At 40.5% G+C, this 22643-nt stretch overlaps 1 protein-coding gene across 6 annotated transcripts in view; it reads right to left on the bottom strand.

Moving 5' to 3' along the window:
• The window catches only part of LOC121304717 (transcription factor EB-like), a 31871-nt gene extending 10186 nt beyond the window's left edge, over positions 1-21685 (bottom strand). For 3 of the 6 annotated variants that reach the window (XM_041236059.1, XM_041236063.1, XM_041236064.1), the window contains exons 1-3: positions 21483-21685; positions 9642-9732; positions 1411-1654 (exon numbers count right to left, since the gene is read on the bottom strand). In XM_041236059.1, the coding sequence (XP_041091993.1) occupies positions 1411-1605 (195 nt within the window). In that variant the 5' untranslated portion in view covers positions 1606-1654; positions 9642-9732; positions 21483-21685. Of the gene's footprint in view, positions 1-1410; positions 1655-8455; positions 8549-9641; positions 9733-11316; positions 12006-21482 lie in introns of those variants that run through there. The other 3 variants (XM_041236060.1, XM_041236062.1, XM_041236061.1) reach the window with 3 other exon arrangements.
• Between the last annotated feature and the right edge of the window lie 958 nt (positions 21686-22643).

Genomic DNA, 22643 nt, shown 5'->3' with positions numbered 1-22643 from the left:
CTGGTCTAATGGCAGCTTTCCCAAGAGTGGGAACCAGCTTTACCACCGTGGTTCCTGCTTCTTAACTCACATGGTGGGGACACCCCGCTCCAGCACATGAGGGATTACTGCCCAGTTAAACCTCCCCCTGATCCACAGCTCACATTGTTACTCAACACCAGCGCTTTTTTAAAAGCTAGCTTGAGGAGGTGGGGGAGCTTGGCAGCACAGTGGGTTAATGCACTAGCCTTTCACCGCTGGAGGTCCAAGCTGGTAACATGTGGCTCTGGGCACTGGTCTCAAAAATATTGCCATGGAGACTGAGCTACCCCACCACTTCTTAAAAACTGTCGTTCATCCTGTGGGTATGAACTCTCATTCAGTCCCTTAGCTTGTTCTGTCAATGGTCCGAGAACAGAAACTGAAGCAGCAATCCTGAGCACCAAAATGCTTTCACATATACTGTTCACAAAATCACAGCTGTTTCATTCAGTCAGTCACTCAGTCAGTCAGTCAGTCAGTCAGTCACCTCACCCACTCAGTGCATTCCTGTACTTGTAGGGACTTCTCATTGACTCGCACTATATTTTCATTTACTATTTCTAACTCCATTCAGACAAAACTCTACACAGAGTGAAAGTCTAGAAACTAAATATTTTGGCACATATTTATTTTTATTTTTTTTAAATGCATACTTAGTTCTTAGAAACATGTTTTACAAAGTTGGGATGTCCCCACATCGTTGTTTTTTCAGGAGATACTATCTTTGTGGGGACATTTTATCAAATTTTGTCCGCATATTGAAAGTAACACCTGCCCACACACACACATGCACACGCGCGCACACACACACACACACTTTCACTCCGTCTGTTATTTAATGCAATCAGGCAGGGGTGATTAAGCAGTGATTTAAAGGAATGCATTTTCTCAGTTAAATGAGGTGTGAGCAAAGTTTTGGACACGTCCCCCCTTCGCCGCTCCCCCCCACCCCCCCATCATTTTTGTAAATTTTCTTTAACTTAACCACTTTGTAAAATATAAAATTAAACAGGCGTTTAATATTTACATTTGCTCATTTTGAAATGTTCTAAATCTAGTTTTAACAGTTCTGCCAGACATCATCTCGAGCAGATCAGCAAAAATCGCAAGCTTGTACACTGTGAAGAAGTGACAATGTGATCCTCACACCTCCATATAAACCTTCAACACGCTTCATTTGCATGGCCATTTTGTAGCTGATTAAGCTTGTATTAAGCTTGTTTCTGATTACCTTGGATTACCATGCATCTCTTATACTCAGCCTGTGCTTTCGGTATACAATTGTTATACATTTGCCATGGCATTTCACAACTTTTGCAATCAGTCTGTTCTCTACCATGCAACACTGATTACTGTAAGTGTGGAGCACAGGCACTAAAGCACACCTACCTTGAGCACCTCGACTGGGACTTGCATGGGGGACTGGAAGTGGACAGGAGTGTTAATGGCAGGGGTCTGTGGGACAGGCATGCGCTGCTGCATGTAATGCATGGCTGCCTGCTGCTGCTGCTCCCTCTCACGCTGCTCCTCCTGCTGCAGCTGGTCGCGCATGAGCTGCAGACGCAGGCCGATGCGGGAGGCCATGGTGCAGGAGACGGGGCGGGGTGCGGAGTCCTCTTCACTGGCAAGATCACTGAAAAGAAACACACAGCACTGAAATGAATAGGATTCCACATGGCCAGGCCACAGAGCACCTTAAGGAACTGCGTCACCCTAATATCCCTTGTCCTGTTTTATGTCAAGCTGATCCCATCTGTGCCTTCACTAAACAAGTTGTTTTGCACTCTGGAAATATCTATATTTGTTGCTGGTGTTGTTGACTCCAGCTGGTTAATATCTAGTGGTGTATGGGGCACGTTTAGTAACCCTAACCCTAACTCGAGGTAAGTGGAGCAGTCCTGTTTGTACCGCTCACTGGATCATGTTAAGTTAGCAGAAGTATTCCTAGCTCTAGCAGCAAGGCAGTTGTTCCTCTCTTCCACCCCTTGGTAACATACACACAAGTTTCTGACTAGTTCTACAATGGCTGCATCCCCTTGCGATAGCAATGCTGTGACACAGCAGATCATGTTCTTTCCTGGATTCCTTTACCACTGCCAACGATGCGGTCAGCCAATGGCGTTTCTGCAGTTTTGGGTTGATAATGTTACAGGTGGGTATTCCCAGTGCTGTAGAGCAGGACTTTCAGCCGTGCGGTTTGCAGGCGAGATCCCCGTGAAGGGAGTTCCCCAGTGAATTCTGAACACAGAACTGGAAGCAGTGTAAAGAGACGTGCACGGGGGAGTCGAGTGACTGTCATATGATTTTCTAACTTCAACAGTAATTTCAACAAAATTTCTGAGTTGGTAAACAGGGTTTTTACCATCATGCTCTTGTAGTTTCCAAACCTTTACCAGCAGAATTACCAGGTTTTCTTATCATTTTAGAAATCTTACAGCTATGGCCAAAAGCACCCTTTAGAATTAAATAATTTAGCTTCATAAAGTCAAATGAAACCTGCTGAATAATATTATGTTAACCTATTGAATTACATAGCGCTGCTTTGTAGTTTTCCATATGCTTAATGAAAAACTGACAATTATTGAAAAATTAGAGATTTCAGAGTCTATCATGAAATACTCTACTACTATGATGGCTTCTAGTAGACATCTGCAATATCATTTTTATAGTTTCTTTGATTAGAAGATGTTCAATAAAATTTCTAAAACCACACACACATGCACACACACATTTTATATATATATATATATATATATATATATATATATATATATATATATATATATATATCTCAATCCTAAATTCTAGGTGATGCAAAACTTTTTAGCCATAGCTGTACTTCTCTACTAAAGTAACACAAAAACAACTCTTACACTATATAAATATTTAAAATATTTAGCATCATTAAAATGTTACTGCACTGAACTGTTAGTCCTTGTTATTAAATCATCAAAACTTTTACATGTATAGATGTTTTATAAATGGGTCCATAAACTAAAGGCTGGCTTAATTTTCCCCAGGGTGAAAAATATTGAGTTTTCCCAAATCAATCCATTTTAATTACGCATCTAAATCAATCAACAGAAAAAACAATGATGTTAACAGGGAGGTTCAGTAGCATCAGTGTAACTCATTCTTGTGTCAAGAAAGACTGAATATTCCACCGGACTGCATAAGGAAGACAACTTTCCATTATACACAAGAGATAGCAAGTCAATGAAGGGCAGGTTCTTGTTTTGACTGCTTTAAACTCTTCTCTGGAAACCAGCGTGATTTCTACAGTGACTGCTTTCAAATGGTTACCAACTACAGAACAACAGAAGTTTTTAGGCTTTATAACCCAAATACAAGCCTAGGTCTAATCTAACTGGGCAGCATTATTTGGGAGAGGGAACCCATTAGAATTGTAAAATGAAGCCTACCTAAATGATTAGCAATCAGATTAGGTACCCGTCCCTTACTGGGACTGGAAGTGCTTAGAGATTCTCCTCCCTCTTTTTGTGCAGCACATGTAACTGGGTGGAGGCTGGGTGTGAACCAACAACCCTGCGCTCTGCAAAAGAGCATCTTAACCACAATGCCAAAGGGCCAGGCTCGTTTGTGTCTGTGGTGTTAGAGCTTTCTCCGAGACAGGGGACAGGACAGACTCTACATCACACAACACTGTCCGTTACACTTAGCTGTACAAACACCCTAAATAGCTGTTGATTATCTAAAACAGATCGCCCCATGCTATTGCATTTCTTTACAGTGCAAACAGACAAGCCTTGTTTACTGAAAAAACGCAACGCATGCTATAAAAGAGCTTGTTAGAAAAGTATATTGTATGAAGGTACAATAAGAAAGCCAGCTCCAATTGAAATGCAGTGGAGTAGCATTAACCCTGCGGTGTGCATTAAAAACCCAACACAAATAAACACAGCAACCTTTGTCTGGGTTTTCCATTCCCTGGCCGTTGCCAGATCCCAGTCCACAGATAGATGGTATTCAGCCAAACAGTCACAGCGGGAGACTAAATCACAGATGTGCATATAATGGATGGCATGGAGTCCATTATCAGATAATAACAAAAAGACAAACTAGGGTTTGGAGAGACGTCATAAACCGCAAGACTGAGTAACGCACGGTTTACGGTCATTCGAAATAGCGCTGATCATTCTCTTAGTAATGGACATCACTGGCTAGATCTGGTATTATAAAAATGACAAATGGATATTCTGCCTTGATCAGTTTTATATGACTCTACAAGGAATAGCCTTCTTGAATACCAACATCGCAAACTTTAAATGAACACTGCCAATTACTCAAACTAATTATTTTACAAGCTAAAATGGACAACCTGGGGTAAGTAATTATAATTAAATTACTGTAGAAAATAAATAAATGGAAAACCAGTGTCCAGGTGCAGGTGCAGCTCTCCCCCTCCCCCTCCCCCTCCCCCTCCCCCTCACACACACACACATGCACAGTACTGTATTTACACACACCACTGCACTGAAGCAGAAACTCTCTGCCCTCAGCCTGATGCACTCTGCACTCCCCCACACTTATCTGTCCTGCAGCAGCAGGGGCAGCAGCAGCCCCCTCTGTGTTTCACAAGCACACCTGGGTGGAACCAGGCTATAAAAAGTCCTGCTATTTCTGTCTCACTTTCATTGCACAGGCCACGTCACAAAATCAACAGCTAACAAGAAGCCAGCACACAACCAGCAGACCGATTTCAAAAAACAAAAACGAGGGACTGTATTTACTGAGACAGGTTTTTATTCAGATGGAGACAGTCCTAATAAAGTTGGTGCGTACAGTAGGTGCCAGTGCCAAGCTTTTCAGCCATGGGCCAGCTGAGAGAATGTGAAAACCCAGTTTAAGATTGAAATAAGCCCTAACCCTAATCCAAACCCTATTCTTAATTAAGGTTAGGGTGAGGGCAATGGCTCAAAGAGAACGTTTCATGTGTTCTAAATAATGTAGTACAGTTTTACATTGGCCCGTCTTTCTGCACCGGGTAGAGAGAGTAGCCTTTCTTTCTGACTACGTCAAAGTTTGAATCTAGTGCAAACATTCTTTTTTAAGAGAATCTATATTTGGCGCTCTAGCTTTTGCTCCAGTCTGCAACACTTTAGAAGGGATAATAGTGTTAATACAGCATACAGTGTTATAATCTAGAAATACACAACTTGGAATGTTAACTCATGGGTTTCCTTTGAGTGTTTCTTGCTGCTTTTGCAACGTCCACAGTTTGCCCTTTCCATCCCGAGTCATTCAAGCATCCTGGACCATCCCACTCATCCATCCCTGAGTACGGCATTTCATTTCACAAAGGCCTTATCTGTTTACACTGGATACAACAGTCTGAACGAATGTAATTTGGAAAGTGACGTGCATGCAGTGCAGTCACAGCACAGTCAAAGTTATGCCGCTCCGTGTATATTTTTGTAACAGCAAATCACTATGCATTGTTTAAGTTCCAGTAAAGGATTTTGTAACCCAAAATACATGACCGGTGCAAAGATCTGACTAATCGAAGACGCACTGTTTGAACTAAATACAATTGCCTGAAATGAATCACAAGGCCCTATCTAAATCATCCTTAACAAGACATAGAAATAGCATCTTGCTGCACAAGCATTACCATCTGAGTATTAATAGAAACCAAGACCTTCCAAAGGAACCTGTTCTTCAGGATTTCCATCGACACGGTGTTCCATTCTCTACAAGCTCGCTCTTTACTCTCACTGCTTTCTACCTTTAGGACCGAAAGTACCCAATAACAAACGGAGTGCAGAAACTTTGGTCTAAGGTGTTTTCACTGCAATTTGTTTCACGTCATGAAGCATTTGAAAACTCAATGAAGCAGCATCAGTTATAACCAGCATGCTGCACAGATCAGTCCCATCATTAAAATCATTAAAACCCAGGGCAACTGTTGGTACTGTTCTGTTGGTAACACTGCCCCAGTGCATGAGGCACCCGAGTAGCTGCAGTGAACACTGCCACCGGGGTCCTGCCAGTGAGCTGTCTTGGTCAGATGCCAGAGGGGCCTCAGGGGTCTGGAATGCACAGTGTTTATTTATAAAACCTGGCTTACCCTTTCTAAGACAAGGGGGCCCTCGATTCAAAGCTCCTTGCCAGGGATGATAAGGAGGTATGGGGGAGGGCATACTGTCATGGCGTGGCTCTGACAACAAAACTTTGGGGTCTTGTGATCTGGAACTAACGAAGGCTGGGGTGAGACCCAACTGGAGTCACGTGGGGAGGGGAGTGGATAGCACAGGGGCTTTGATACTGAGGTTTTGCAAATTGTATGCATGTGCTCTGAGACACAGAAGATATCAAAGCTATGCCATTCCATGCTTTCACGGTAATTTCAACTTTAGTCGTTTTTGGGAGACTTTTATAAGAGATCACAAAATCCTAAGTTGAAGACATAGTACTGTATATTGCAACCACAGAATCAGTCAACTGAGAGAGAGAGAGAGAGAGAGAGAGAGAGAGAGAGAGAGAGAGAGAGAGAGAGATCTCCTGTAAAATAAAACCAGTATTTTCACAAGAAAATATTATATAGAAAATAAAAAAATAGTCAGAATGTGCAACACATACTCTTCCCACTCTTAGTAAAGCATTGTGTTCATAAAAACAGGCATACATTTCAAAATCCTAGACAAGACAGCATTGTGTGCCTGGCCTATGATTTCAGAACAGTACAGTCTCTCAGATTAAAGAAGCAAAACATGTAATTTGTTCAGCCAGGGGGTGGAGGGAAGGGGATAAGGCTCAAGGAAACAATAGTGCTTTAACAATTCTCACCACAGAGCGTGCATTATTGAAGCTGCTCCTTCTCTGTGTGCTTTGCTTGATTCTTTTTATAGCCACTCATTGTCAGATTCAAAATAACTTTTTTTTTTTTTTAATTTGCAGTGCTGCTCACACCAATGCTGCTAAATCAGGAATAAGGGCAACGGGATCACTGGCAATCTGGAATAGAACTTTGAGTTATTTTTCTGAGCATCAGCTGTACATGCAGGGAGACTGGCCTGGCCCCTCACTGTGGCTTGAGTCAAGTCACATTGCCACTTCTGTGATATCCCTGTCAGATCTATCCCTTAGAAAATAAAAATAAAGAATTAAAACACCAACAATTAAATAAACAAAAAAGCAGCCTGTGGCTCTGGTTCTAAATCAGCACTGTTCTTAGAAGGCATGTCAGTCTTTAGTGTAAATCACTGAGACCCCAAGATTACAAAACATCGAGATCAGGTGACCGCACACTCTTATAAACAGGAAGTTGTATGCAGAAGGCATGTGCTTTATATATAAGTTTTTATTCAAAAGAGCCAACTTCCCAACGTTTGGGTTTGTTTGTTTTGTCAAGGGAAAGTGCGTTAGAAAACAAACAGAGAAGGTACTTGCAGGCTTTTCATGCCATTGCAACTACATATGATCTGTTCATGCTTTATATTTATGTACATAAATATTTTTAAAAAATACTGACTGGTTTATTAAATGTAATTAGTCAGCCGATACAAGTCTCATGGTAACAAAGATGTGACGTGAGCACAGTGAAGGGACTGAAGATTGAAACAGAGAACCTATAATTAACTTTGTAATTTTTATTTTTATATAGCGCCTTTCACAGTGGATCACCATCACAAAGCGCTTTACAAGCTACAAGACTAGGGTGTGTGAACCATGCATCAGCTGCAGAGTCACTTACACTTGCAAGCCTGTTTCTTTAACCACTGGACCACACAGCTTCTTACGGTGTTGTTTGTTGCTATGCAGGCCTGCATGTTCTTTCAAGGGTACCTACAACCCTCCATGCTAGGGTTACCCGCGCCACTTTTCAAACCACTTTCACTTTCTGTTCCTCTTTTTCAAGAAAACATCTTTACAGGCCTCTCAAAAAAAAAAAAAAAGGCTAATAACGTCTAACATTCAACAAATGTATTATACCTCATACAGTGCTAACCATAGATGAGTAGCTATTCTGGCATCCAAAACAGTAGATTTCAATGGTAGGTACTTAAGAGGCAACTTGATTATAGCTGGTGAGCTTTATACTCTCTCAACAGCAATACATTTTCTCCACCAGTTCTCGCAATTATTTCACACTATCTTTTCCCTCTAATTAAGTCTGACTAGAGTTTTATCAGCCTTTTTTAGCCCCGATGACCCAACACCATATAACTGGGGCTCTGCAGTCAGAGAGCTCTGGTAAGAAACATGAGGAGTATGTTAAAATGCTCATATTCTTTAACCCCTTAATCTCAATCTGATTCTGACACAGAGCCCAGACTGTCCTGAAGCAAGCAGCAACAACAATCCTCAGTCTTCAATCTTCGAAGCCTCCTGCACCGATCTCTGTACAGATGAATGACTTCATTCTATATAAAGACTGTATATAAAAGGTATTGTAGCAAGTAAATTGTGTTACCTTGCTGTTGATCTATCGGGGCTCCAGCAGACAGAGTGAGAGAGAGTGAGACCTGACTGCGTCAAGTGTGTAATCAATCTGCCAGACTCTCAGAAAAAAAACACCTTCCTCATTTTAAAGCGCTGCAACAGTCCTATAACAGCTCACACCACATGTGGAGGAAATAGCTATAAATCACGGAAATTAATTACTTCAGACCTTATTGTGTCAATAAAGGCCAGCCTGTGGGGGTTATCTGAGTGTTGTTTTCTGCAAATGAATTACCAGCCCAGAGTCTAGAGACTTCAGTGATCCGTGACACAAAATGTTTAAATATTGGGGTTTTTGAGGGATCCTGAGCTTTAAAAAACACATTTTTGTGAAACTCTGAATTTACATACTGTGTACTTGGGAAATATCCTTATTCAGACAGACAAGTGTGCTGTAAGTTCAAATGCATCCTCCCTTTAGCTTAATAAACCCAGTTACACGCAATAAGTAAACAGATCATGACAAGACAACAGCAGAGATCAGTAAGACAGATACAGTGGGGGGTAGCTACTGTTAGTGTACAGTATTAGTTTTAAAGTACTATTACAATCTCAGCAGAGACTCTAACCATGACATCAACTGTGCTGCTACAGTTTCCAGCGATATCGTATAGTCAGATAGCCAATCCCTAATTGAATAACTGCAGTTGACCGATCTTCAAAATCGGTTCACAGGAGCTTTAATAAACACAAGACAGCAAGGCCTTTGGTTACACCTGCAGGGAGCTCCCTTCAATGACACGGTGTCTCCTGTCAAAGTGCTGGTGCACTGGCGGAATTCTGAGAAACCCAACACTGCTGCCTAAAATACAGCCCAGCCATGCCCAACCCTGCTAAGCCTATGAGGTCTGATGAGATCGCTGTGAAAGGTAGTATGTTATGCATCGCCATCGCCAAGACTGACATGGCTAAACTTCACAGTACACAGGGTCTGTTTCTATGTAAACAGAGGAGCAGCTGTATTGTCTAAAAAGATATATCTGACAGTACAGCCCACACTAAAACAGCAGATAAAAATGGGTACATAGTGCAGCAACAGAAAGCAAGGCTAGGTCAGAGGAAGGAGGGCTCTGATCCAAAGTAATGGTGTATTCTGTAGCTGCTGTTGTGTTTTTTCTTTCATAGGGAACAGGGAGTATGACAAGTGAAACAGTTACCTCTTTATCTAAAAACGCTGGACTTGATCTCAATGTCTTGAATGTGTTGAACTCTACATCTCAATCGGGGAGGATCACAACTGTTAAGGCACTGAAATAAATAACAAATAAAGAAAATATAGTTTTTTGATTGGCATAGAGACATTCGTAACATATCAGAATAATACGTTTCGCTTGTGAATTTGGTTGCAAGTACAAGACATGGTCTTCTTCGTTATCCGCAAGTTTAACCCACATTGAACAGCACAAAATTGTGTAACGAGGGATTCTGGTTTTTACTTAAAAATATCATTACATGCAATGTGCCTTATAGGCATAGGCTGGATTATAGTATGAATCTATATATATATATATATATATATATATGAGATATATATATATATATTATAATATATATATATAGAAATATATATCAATTTTAACCATGGATTCAGATTTCACAATACACACTGTAGTGGGATGACCAAGCAAGATCAAGAACAAGAATCAGTTCCTCAAAACGAGAGTAAGTGAATAAATTCCTGTCTCAAACCAACACTTTTGTGTTCAGAATGCCCCATGATTTCCTCTAATGTCCATCCTGCTGCACAAGTTAGGTATCCCGATCACAAGGTCAGTTATCTACAGGGAATGGCTGCTGTGGAGGATGTTAATCCTCTTATTAAGTCAATAAATGGTTTTGTGTACAAAGACAAAAGGAACCTAACTGACTAATACCACCAGGGTTAACAGGGCAATTTCTACAGGAGCTGTTCATGCAGGTTGCTCAAATTGCCTGCTTTGGATCATTTAAATGATACACGCAACTGAGGTAAGCTGCAAAATGCAGGAGTGGGAGCAAGGCTAGTGTAAGTTTCTATAACTGATAAACATGCACACTCCATTCCATACACCCCCCCCCCCCCCCCCAATTAAGCCATGTCTGTGGCAGAAAACAGCCTTACAGTTTAACTCACAATGAGTTATTAACTCCTTTATGATTAACAAAGAGGTTATCACAGGTAATTAAGTGCAGAACCCCAAGAGTCTACAGTAATGTGAATGCACGGTTTATTCATGGAAATTCTGGGCAGCGGGTAATCGTTTTTGCTTGTCTTCCTTAATGAGTCACGTTCCTCAGTCTTCTTTGTGCACTTCTGCTCAGGATATACAGCTACGACTAAATGTTTTGCATCACCCTACAGAATGAAGCCGAACGAAACCTGCTGAATAATGTTACGGTAACATATTGAATTACATGGCGCTTATGTAGTTTCCCATATATTTCCATGTTCAAAAATGGAAAAAAAAATGTGACATTTTGAAATCGAACATGAAATGCTGTACTACTATTATGGCTTCTGGTAGATTTTTGCAGTATCAGTTTGTAGTTTCTTTGATTAGAGAATGTTAAATAAAAAATGATGTACTAAAAAAAAAAAAGAAAAAAAAGTCTCAATCTTAAAATTCATCCCTCTCTACCAACAGACTTTATTCACAAAGCTTTAACTAAGCCAGCTTTAATACAATTCCTATTTTTACACAAGGGCATTGACGTAATGTACAGCAGTCCCTGTGAAAGAACAGGAAAGGCTTTCAATCAAAAATCAGATGTACTTATTTTTGGTTTTACAACTTCCAAACAAATACTGTCATACTTTCACTTTGAGTAAAAAGCAAAAGAATCTGCACTTACTTAAATGTGTTGCTCCCAAGTAATAAACTGCAAACAGAGTACCTCTTCAGATGTTCTGTAGTATTTTCTGAAGTATTCCCACTCTCTTCTGCTTCAGACAGTCTTTTAGGCTTGCTGGTGCATTTCCAGAATCGTTGCCTACCAGCAGCCCTTTCCTATAGCACTGGGATGTGTATGAGAATAGGAAATCCCAATCCAAGAGGACACTGGTAGCGAGCGCACTACTCTGGTAACAAAGTCACTGAACGAAGACAAACTCCCATTTAAAACTAGTTTCTAAGACACGAGGGAGGCCTGATCTGAATTTCAAATGATCGCCAATCAACTTGGATTCCGTGAAGGTTTATTCTTCCTGCTCCTTTTGAAGAAACGCAAACCAAACCAATAAAGTAAAAGAATGGGTCTTACTTAAACTACACCACAGCCTTACTGGAATATTACCTCCTGATCCTTTTTCACAAACTCGGCAGCATGTTTTTAGTTTTTTCTTTTTTATATATATTGATACGGCACGCCTCTGCTCGTGACCCCAAAGCTTGGACAGTCACAGGAAAACCCTTAGTCATGCAATTACCCAGTTACCACAATACTGCTTGTTTCTGCTGCTTCCTCCTCCACGTCTCACACATGAGCCCTCGAATGCCATTCATTTACAGGGAACAAGGCGCTCTCAGTCCCAGCTCTCTGATCGCTGCTCAGAACGGAGGGTGGGGTGGGGAGGGGAGTGCTTCATGAGGAGGCAACCCACATAGCCTTCCTCTTTCCATCAGCAATTCCATTGGATTTGATCACGGAATGAAAGGAGGCTGCACTGGACACAGTCACAGTAAAGCAAAGATGGGGCTGCACTTTCTGTATGAAGATTTCTTTTTTAAGTCTTTGAACACTGCAGATCTGTATACAGACCGCTCTAGCAGTACAGGTGCGGTACAGTAACGCCACTCTAAACAGCATCCCGTTCTAATAGTTTAGTAAAGATAACTTTACTTACAATGGAAAGAAATAATATGAATCTTATAAGGGCTTCTGTTATTTTTTTTTGGGGGGGGGGGGGGAGTTTTATTAATTTCATTTTTCAGTGCTTATTTTGAGCAATTTTCGTGTTTTATGCAATTTTTTATCGAGGCTTTTGCTTTTTATATACTGTATGAAATTATTGTTTTAGTTACTCTTCAAAAATCATGGGCATTTTTTTTTTCTGTCACAATATGTGCAGTAAGTTGACAGTACTATACAGTTGAGCAGTTTTTTTTATTTTTTATTTTTGTAGGTTTTTAAAAAAAGAAAACTCACAGGGAAAGGGGTCAAGTCAGCATGAATTGAGTGACCATTTCCAGTGTTTTTTCCAATATTTACTGGATAAACACTGATTTAATTTTTTGTATCGCAGGTGTTTTATCATTTTTTTTTATTGGTAAAAACCAAAAATCAGAAGCCCTACTTATATATTTCAATTCCCCCTTTTTTTTTTGCATTATAAGAGACTAGGTTATGCAATGTTATGTGTCACGTGATTGGGCAGATGCAAAGATTTATGAAAGTCTGGGACATCATAAAGAGTACCTGAAAAGGAACATCAGTATCCCAGCCACGAAATCCAGGCCCACCCTGTCAAACGTCTCGGAGGACAACTACAGTAACACTTGGTCTATCTGTGACTGGAAACGGCAACTACTGACCTCACACGATAACAGTAAGAACAATTACAGTGATTCCAAAACTATGTCAGGTCGGGTCTTAAAGGATCCCATTGATTTCAATACCCTCGCTACTCTCTCTGTATAATAGTGTCTCCTACCCTCTGCCTCCACTTAGTTACAAGCTGCTTCCTTTGGTTCCTGTTTCTGACTCAGGAGCAAGCCATCAACCAGAACAGCGCGCAGAAAGTTTCAGAAGATAGATTAAGGGGTTAATGAGAGACAGTAATCCGTCGTTAATTCCTCCCGCCATGAATCTGCCCTAGCCGTTTATCCGCCATGATCACCCTCTTCAGCAACGCCCGTTTGTTACTGAACAGAGAAGATCAGTTCAAAGATTGCAGATCCTGTGTTCTGTGTGCTCTGTGTGCAGTGCCACTGCTGGTAGTGTCACCTGAGCTGTTCAGTGTGTTGATATGTAAATAAATCCTGTTCGCCTGCGGGGGGGCGTATCAACCTCCGTCTCGATCTGCTGACTCAGCAGCAAATGCATGCACCAACGCGGCAGACGGCTACCCTGTCACAAGCATTAATACCCTGTATCGTTCTAAACGAGGGATGTTGGGAAGCTCCCTAATAAAAGCTATATATCAAAACAATAATTGTGAGAATACAGTAATTGCTATAGCTGCGTGTAATGGTATTTAAAACAGGATTCATTCATCTGCCTTTTTACATCTCCGCCCTTACTCTGGTCCCACTGCAGTTGGATACGCGGTGGATTGCTGTATAATGAAACACACAGCTGAAAGGTATGCTGTTATCAACAGAGAGTGGGTTGTGGGAACTTGGCTGACCTTGGTTGCAACACTGAAGCTTGAATAAACAAGGTTTAGCTTCCCACACACATTTGGGTAAGACTCCTCTCCTGACGGCGGATATCTCTGTACCTGAGCTTTCTCCCAGAACATTAGGATCATTATCTGATTTCTGTTTATAACTAGGTGCCACATCTGTGGTGCCTAAAGATAAATGTTTACGCTATAGTAACTTTTGAATATTGCACTCAATAAAAGGAAACCAACTAAAAAAGCAATTGCAGACATCCAATTAGTTTCCTTACATAGATTATCTCCCGTTATCAAGGTACTTTTAAGAAGAGCGTCCATCCCTAATAAATTAGCCACACCCTGTGCGTGCAGAATCTCATAGCAGCAGCTGAACCTGGAGTTTAGTACAAAACCACATGCTAACAGGACATGTTAGGGCTTGTAGCTGTAGTCTACCCCCAGAAAAGCTTTTTACATATCCTGACAAGGGTGAAGTCACTTCCTCAATGGAGTCCCTGTATCATGTGGCCCCTGGAGCCATCATGTGGTGAGACAGCTTTTCGTCGGCAAAGAGAGGAAATACGGGTGTCTGACTCACTGCTGATCGTGTGATTGGGAAAGGGGTGTCAAAAAATTGCCCAAGATATTGCAGACTGGTAATATCAGGTGTTTAACAAACAGCTCGAAACTTCATAGAGTCCACCATACAGAGCCTTACAGTGGGGTTTTACAGTTCCAAGATCGGTGCGCGATTACTTTTGATATACAACACAAGCAGGGCATGCTTACAGAGACTTCAGCCTGTGACTGCTTCATGAATGCAGCGCTGAATTCCTGGGGTATAAGTACTGTAACTGCAAACTGGTAAGTCAAGATTAAACACTTCCACAGAATTTGTAATGATTTAGGCATGCACGTCATCCCAACCAAGAATAAGAATAGCCCAGTACCTAGAGTAGGATACCCGAACTGGGGTTAAGGAATGTCCATACCAAGTTTAAGAACAATCGGATGAGCAATTCTCAGAATGTGACAAACATATCTCCATTACTGGGGACGTTTAGCGGAGGACTTATGACAATGTAAAGTGGCTTTTAAGGAACTGGTGGGGGGTAAATTGTTAAAAGGGCCTGGAATGGGATTTAGGCATCTGCTAGTGCCCATACTTTGTTGTAGTATTAATTGCATGTTGACCTTTACAGTGTGATGTGATCCCACTTCCTCATTTTGAACAGCTTGACATTAGCACACAACTTCCCCTTTCCCCCGTGGTTAACATGCACCCCACACAAAACACGGCACTGCTTTTCCACACTTTCAATTCAAAAAACAAAACATTCACACTCTGAATCAAGCAGTCATCATGAGGTTTCTTTTCTGGTAAGAAGCTGTGCATCACAATCATGTTTGAAATGTTTAATAAAATAGAATTCCTGGAAACATTTTGAATACTCTTATAACCCACCCTCCTGTGCATTCTACTCCACACGAGAGCAGGTACTGATGGGTGTCCAGTTTGCTTACATTCCCCAAATAATTTTTTCATTCGCAGCCCCTCAAGCTGCCTCCCTTATTGAAGTAATGCTAAAAGAAACGTATCCAATTCAATTCCAAACGTTTGGACTCTTTCTCAATGTCTTTATTTTCACACCATTACCTAAACAGACACATTTTTGCCACCATATGCCAGCATGAGCTTATAAAGGCTGCAACCTTATGTACAAACTATTTTTAAAACTGTATACAAGACACTTTTAAGAAAGTAGTAAGTCCTATTAAAAAATAAAGGCCCTTCATATTCAGACTCAATACAACTACTGTATTGAGCAAACCTCTGCCAAATTCCCTGCACTCTGAACTATAATAAATATTGCTGCAGTTCATGTGTTGCTAACTGACAGAGTCGCAGAAGCATCCCTGGCTCGCGCCTGCAGCATGCCAGTTAGGTTGAAGGCTGACGCCGTCACCCTCCTTTAAATAGCTCTCGGTGGAGGCCTGAAACCACACAACAGCGAGAGCGAGAGACGTGTTCAAAACACACAGGAATCCAGAACCTGGATTTTATGACTTCACGGCCGAGCAGCCACTCACACGCACTGAGGGCAATGCGTTTAATCAAGCAGATCAACCGGCAAGCCGCCTCTGTATGGGAGTTTCCCACCCAGCAATGCTAGCGGTCTGGAAGGGACTAAATTAAAAAAAAAAATTTAAAAGTATATATGATAGGGTGCCAGGATTTGTAGATATTAAAGTGTGCATTGTAACCGAGATATACAAAAAAACCCCAGCAACAACTATGTAAATATACATGTAACAAGAATATCAGTAACACTGTAAAGTCTTTCAGTAACATGATCTACATTCACAGGGTGTGTAAGTCCACACAATGTCTTGGCGAATCAGGGCTGCAAATCTATATTTAATAGATGAAATGCTTAAACCTTCTGTGTATACCTTTTAATGAATACTGTTATTTTTATTGATAACCAACTACAGTGGTTTCCAGGTCATACGATAGTCTCGTATCTTGTAAAGCACTTTGTGATCGTGGTCCACTATGAAATAAAAATTAAGATTGTTATTATTACTATTATTATCAAGATGCTATAAACTGTGAACATTAGTAAATTAGACATTTAGGGTTTTAATTTCCAGTTATATTATTGAACCTTTACAGCTTTACTCCAGAGATAGAAATACATCTTCAGTTGCAGATTCAAAATTCAGGTAAACCCTGGCGTATCTTGCATGGAACTTTTCCAAACCATCACAGCACCCCGTTCATGTCAGTAAATTCTACCAGCTGTAACTGTGGTTTGGTAGTGCTTCAGGCAAACTCTGTACTGTATTAAGGCTTTCACTTTTTTTTTCCTTTTTTGCTTAGTGCATATTCTGCATTGCGATTGCTCCAATCAAAAGTGCACTGCTACAATCAAAGTATATAATGTAGCCAGGACAATGTGGTGTAAAACCCTGTCCTCCTTTTGATTATGTAAACATTGCAGGACAGCAGGCAGTCAGGCCACAGAGAACTGGGATAGATACTTGTGGCGAGCTTGAAGCAGACTGTCAGAGAAATAGCAGGACACACAAGTACTGGGATCCAAAAAAACTGTACCTCCCTGCTTCTCTTTTTTTTTGCTTTCTATTTATTCTATTGTTTTTTTTCTGTTTCCATACCATGAATCATGAACACCATATTCTACAAACTATTTGTTAAGAGCAAATCAATAACAGTCGGGGATGATTTACACCAAGTCAGCAGGGGTTACCTCTCCTTATCAATAACACACACACAACACTTGTAAAACACATTACACCGTTCACTAGACTAAGAAGCTTACTCTTGCCCCTGCTTGTTAAAAACAAACCACAGCACTTAAACGAATCTATGGAGAGAGTATTTACTGTACGAAATTACAAACACACAGTAACACTAGGGCCTGAATGACATTAAAATGCAAGGCAATAAGGCCCTGTCATTGCTTTACTTCATAACAGCTAATGGTGTCTTCTTTAAAAACAGTTTCATGAATAGCAAGCTTTTATTTTTACCATGTCATGTAGAAAATAGTATAAAACACTTGTCGATACACTCTGCAAAAATGCATTCAAATATCAGGGATGGAAATAACATTCCTATTGCATAGCAGTTTCCCGTATACCAGGTTTTACCACGAGTTTGATGAGTCTATAGGTACAGTGACAAGCTCAAATGTGTCGTCTTAAACTCAAAGTGAAACCAGGAATGGATCAAACTGCTATGCAATGGGAGTTATCATACAAATCCATGAGGATCTAGCCCTTAGTTGAAGTCATGGGTGAAAGAGTTCACGGATAGCTGCAAAAGTCTGGCCCAGCAGCTGTGTCTTGTATGCCAGAATAGGCAGGTAAGAGCAAGTTAGCACAGACTGCCGGGTGCAGAGGGAAAAGTGGAATGGAGCTCACATGAGTGTGCAACACAGCGGGGCTTGTTTCTCAGCAATAAGTGTGCATCAGCAACATCCAGTTACCTACTGCAAGAGCTTCAACTCACAGACTGAAGTGGATTTAAAGTGTGATAATTATTATTTACAATGCACCAAGAGTATACAACATGCAATATCAAAAAAGGTACCCGAGATTTTTACAATCTTACTTTTTTCTTTTTTTTTACAGTAGCTTACATCATCAGATTTATACAGCATCCGGCTGAGACAAAAGCTTTACTGGAACTAAACAAAGTGGATTTAAAAAAATAAATAAATAAATAAAAATCTACAATCACAGGGAAAATATACAAGGATAAAAAACAGGAGCGCATGCTTTAATTTAAGTTAGTGTGAGCTAATAAAATAAAGTTTTTAGAAAAGGTTATGCTTTTTGCTTTTGTTTTATGGGATTTTTGAAATAACAAAAAAAAAAGAGATCTGCAGACCTGGGAGTCTGCTCCCTTGCTGCATGGCAGTGTATGAACGTACTTAATGCTGCCCTTCTTAGCGTAGGAATGTACCCTAGGGATTAGATGTGTAAGAATGCGATGCTGGCACCAATAGTAAGAGTTCGCTACCAACCCCCACCTCCAAATAATAAATACAATAACACACGCATACCCCCCTCCCCCCCATGCAGTATCATTTGATATCTAAACTTGTATTCAGAAAACACGATTTGCACTAACATTTGACTACTAAATGTTACCTTGAGTATGGTCGCCCAAGACTAGTGCTAATCAGTATCTGTGAAACTAACATTTCTAAACTTTGCTTGCACAAAGACGCAATACCAAAACCAAAAAAAAAAAAAAAAAAAAAAAAATCAAATATCTTGCTGAGGAAAATTACAGAACAAAATGAGAAGACAAAACCACAGTGACTTTGCAACTACTGGTCCAGGAAATTGCATTTGATCTTACAGTAACAAAGACACCACCAGCCACTTCTCACTGAAATTCAGACCCGTTTATTACATTACAGCACCATTCACCTAGTTTCAATACACAATGACAATTTGCTGCACATCCTAACGGTGAAAAACTCACATGGGGAGTTTCATATAAGGTACAGGAGGAGTCTTTCTCCCCTGCTCCCCACCGCCTCCCTTCTGGGGGGGTATCAGTGGTCTGCCTTCCCCAGCCTTGGTTGACTGACCGTTCAGAAGTTGCACCTCAATTGAGGGAGGCTCCTGCTGGACCAGAAGTTGAGATCCTTGGCCAAACAGTTTAATCATCCCACACTACGTTTCATAGTGCATCTAGCGATAGTGTGCCTCGATCTTTGAATGACTGCAGCAGCCCAACAGCCAGCAAGCCCTGTGATTTACATAACAGATTGTAATTAACTCCAAGCCGTAAAATAATAGATCATTCAATTGCTCTGCTGGGTCTTCTGTAGATAAATGACTAGTACTGAAACATAATTATCTTTATAATTATAATAAAAACACCAAACGTAGAGGAAATTGCCTAAAACGACCAAGCAAAATATTACTTATTGCATTTGGCAAACTTGAGGCACCAATTTAAGCCTATTTGCTCAAATTAAACCCATCTGTATGAAATGGAGGAATAATAGATATATAGTACTTTCACTTTTATTCCAGTCTTTGGGGTTTAACTGCAGGGTTCAGTGCTTGGGTTGGGGAGGGCCATTATTTGGTGCCAAAGAACGCAGTTAAAAGTCAGCAGAGTGCTTTACCTGCTAACCCTTGGTTGATCTCAGGTGAATGCTATTAGCATTACTTCTTTCAGGAAGGAGGATAAGACCCCCTTTGAAGTTACACAACTCGAACAAATCAGTAAATTTTGTGTGTGTTCTTCAGTTGATTATTGTCATATGTTGTTTCAGACAAGCCTGCTTTCTGCTGCCTCTACTAAAAGCACATTACAAGGAATAAAAACAAAATGCACATCGAAAGGGAAGACTGATGATACTACCACAATAGTGAGGGTTTTCATATTTTACATACACCCTGTGTAAATGTTAGTTTATTAATCAGCAATTTATCTGCCTGATTCCGTGTAAATAAGTTTAGTGGCACACTTTTACTGTTGGTTGACACTAGGGTTACTATATGACTCCATGTACACTAGAACAGTTTGTGCCAGTTCAGGCTTTTCAACTCACACCCCAACACACTTGGGTATGTTTCACCTGTATCAGGTAGCTTTCACAGCACAACTACACTTACCAGAATGCATTGGGGTATGAGTTGAACAGCCTAAACTATTCGCATGTACAGAGTCATAGAGACTAGTTGACACAAAACAAACAAGAGAAATACACAAACAGGCAGCAGCCGCTTACACCACAAGACCGCTGCAACACACATCATGCGTACCACCACTTCTCCACCTAGCACCAAGCAGAAATCCAAATACAACCAGGTGGTCGGATTAAGCATTTTCCATTTAAAATGGTTCCGCTTATTTCAAAGAGTCCTAAGGAGATGGGAACATATTTCAAACAGGCTCTGTTGGAAAATAAATTACAGTATGAAATCGCACACAACGCCGAAGGTATACCCCACGGGTGTATCGTCCAAGGGCCACCTGTTTAAACCTTACAGAAGAGCAAGTGCTACGATATTGTATTTATGTGACGAACTAAAGCCCCTTTCACACTGGCATGCTCTACCCGGGTCAGGACCAGGTGTCATGCGGGTCAGGTAAGCGATTTCACACTGCTTGTGATAAAGCCGGGTTTACCTGGGTGACGCAATCAATGCCCCAGAAGCAGCTTGTTACTGACGCTTCCATCCAAGCTTCTCCGAATTGAACCATCGGCTAAATGTTTTCTTCAAGCAACAAAAATATGGCTAAACACGAACCAGGTACGTGGTTATTATTATTATTATTATTATTATTATTATTATTATTATTATTATTAATAATAATAATAAAAACATACATTTACAAAATTATCTTACAATAAGCTTTCTAACTTTATTTTTCTTTGACGTGCTTGTTTTATTATTGTGTTCTATTAAATGTATCTTCTCTTCTTTCTCTGTATCTCCTGAAACACACGCCTGTTTTGTTTTTCTCTCCGCCTTTACTACAGGTCAGTCTAACCTGTGATGATGACCAATCGCCCTGCTGTGTGCCCGCTGATGCTGCTGGGGGTGCGGGAGTGGGGGCATTGGTATACCGGCCTTTAACTTTCCTGTTTCACCATCAATGTACACGTAAAAATCAAACTGGAGATCTAAACCAAAACACACGGCCGATGAACGGTGTTTCAGAAACCATCCTGTGAAAACGCTATAAATAGCTGAGTAGTATTATTTATATCTTGCATTACGCAAACAGCAAGTTATGGGCAGAACCGCCGCAGCCATTATCACTGCGGCTCCTGAACCTTCTGGTGAATGATACAGTCTGGCAACGTTGTGAAACATTATTAAAACATAAGTTAACTGAGAACGGGTCGTGCGTGTCCTGAGAACTGATATCCTTGACGTTGTTATAAAATAAGGTCCCGGTAACTACAGTTCTGTACTTAAAGAAGTTTAAAACATGTGTTGCCAATATAGTACATCTAATGTAATGCGCAGAAAGCGGTTCTGTATGGATAGTGTTCTATAATATCTATTTTTTTGTTTTTTTTTGTCTCTTGTCCGGGTGTAAGTGGCCGTATTCTAGAGTCAAAACAGAAGTTGAAACGAACCCCCATACATATATACATCTGAAACGTACTGTATGCGATTGGAAAACTCTTACCCAGCTGAAGGTCATAAAGTGCAAAGTTATGTACAAGTTCGCAGCACTTGAGTATTTTTCCGTGGACAGTGTTGTTTCCTTGTCCGGTAGTTACAGTTCTGCCTTTGTCGGTCTAAAATATAAATAAAAAGGCGTGTAACAGATCCGTTTCCCAAGTTCACCGTCGTATTTGTTTTCCTTCGGCTCTGCGTGATGTGACAGCGTAGCTTGTGTTTTGAGTCACCTGTGCTCTTGTGACAGCAGGGCCACCAGTGACAAAGGATTATGGGGAATGTAGTTTTTTTTTTTTTTTTTTTTTTTACAGTAAGTAGCGGCCTGGCAGTGACTTCGCGGCGGGCGGCTCTCTTATGTCAATTTTACAGTTAAGGCACTACGTTACATTGTATCGATACTATAATTATAAAGATGATCCTTTGGAAAGTCGATATCCCTACTCCATTGCAAGAGTTACAAGAAAACGCTTGCAATATTTTCAGGAACGTTATTATTTCAGGGTGTATAGTAATTGAAATCGTTTTATTGTTGACATGTTTTACATTTGCCCCCTCCAGATTTGATAGGTTCATGCAAAACCAACTTGAATATACTGCATCATTGGCAGAAATCCACTGCCCATCTATACTGTATACCTGTAGGATATGAAGTATATATATATATATATATATTATTATATATATATATATCTAATATATGGAGAAATATAATATATATATATATAGATATATGGTGGGAGACAGCTGGTGGTTAACTACAGGATGAGACCAGCCAAACTTGAACACCCTTGGAAGTCATAATAATATCAATCCCAAGTGAGCCACCACCCTTAGCCTACTTGTCATGGTATTTTATGACAAAGTGATAGCCAGGAGTTATGGAGTCTAAAACGTTACAAAGCTGGAATGCAAAGTTTGCCATCCATTTATAACAAGAAACAGATTTTACCCTAGTAACTTTACCCAACACTGTACAGTAGACACCACGCGTTTCTGTTGGCATGATTAAAACTAAGCAGGCATCTTAATCCTTACAGCTAAATGGAAGCACGCAAATTGAAAAAGAAACAGGCACATTATCAGCTGGTGTTGTAATAATAATCTTTATATAGCACCTTTCATAGTGGACCACCATCACAAAGCACTTTTCAAGATACGAGACTAAGGT

Source organism: Polyodon spathula, chromosome 39 (genome assembly GCF_017654505.1).
Source record: "Polyodon spathula isolate WHYD16114869_AA chromosome 39, ASM1765450v1, whole genome shotgun sequence".
Taxonomy (NCBI): Eukaryota; Metazoa; Chordata; class Actinopteri; order Acipenseriformes; family Polyodontidae; genus Polyodon; species Polyodon spathula.
Note: the sequence above shows the minus strand (reverse complement) of the source record. Positions and strands in the feature narration are given on the sequence as shown.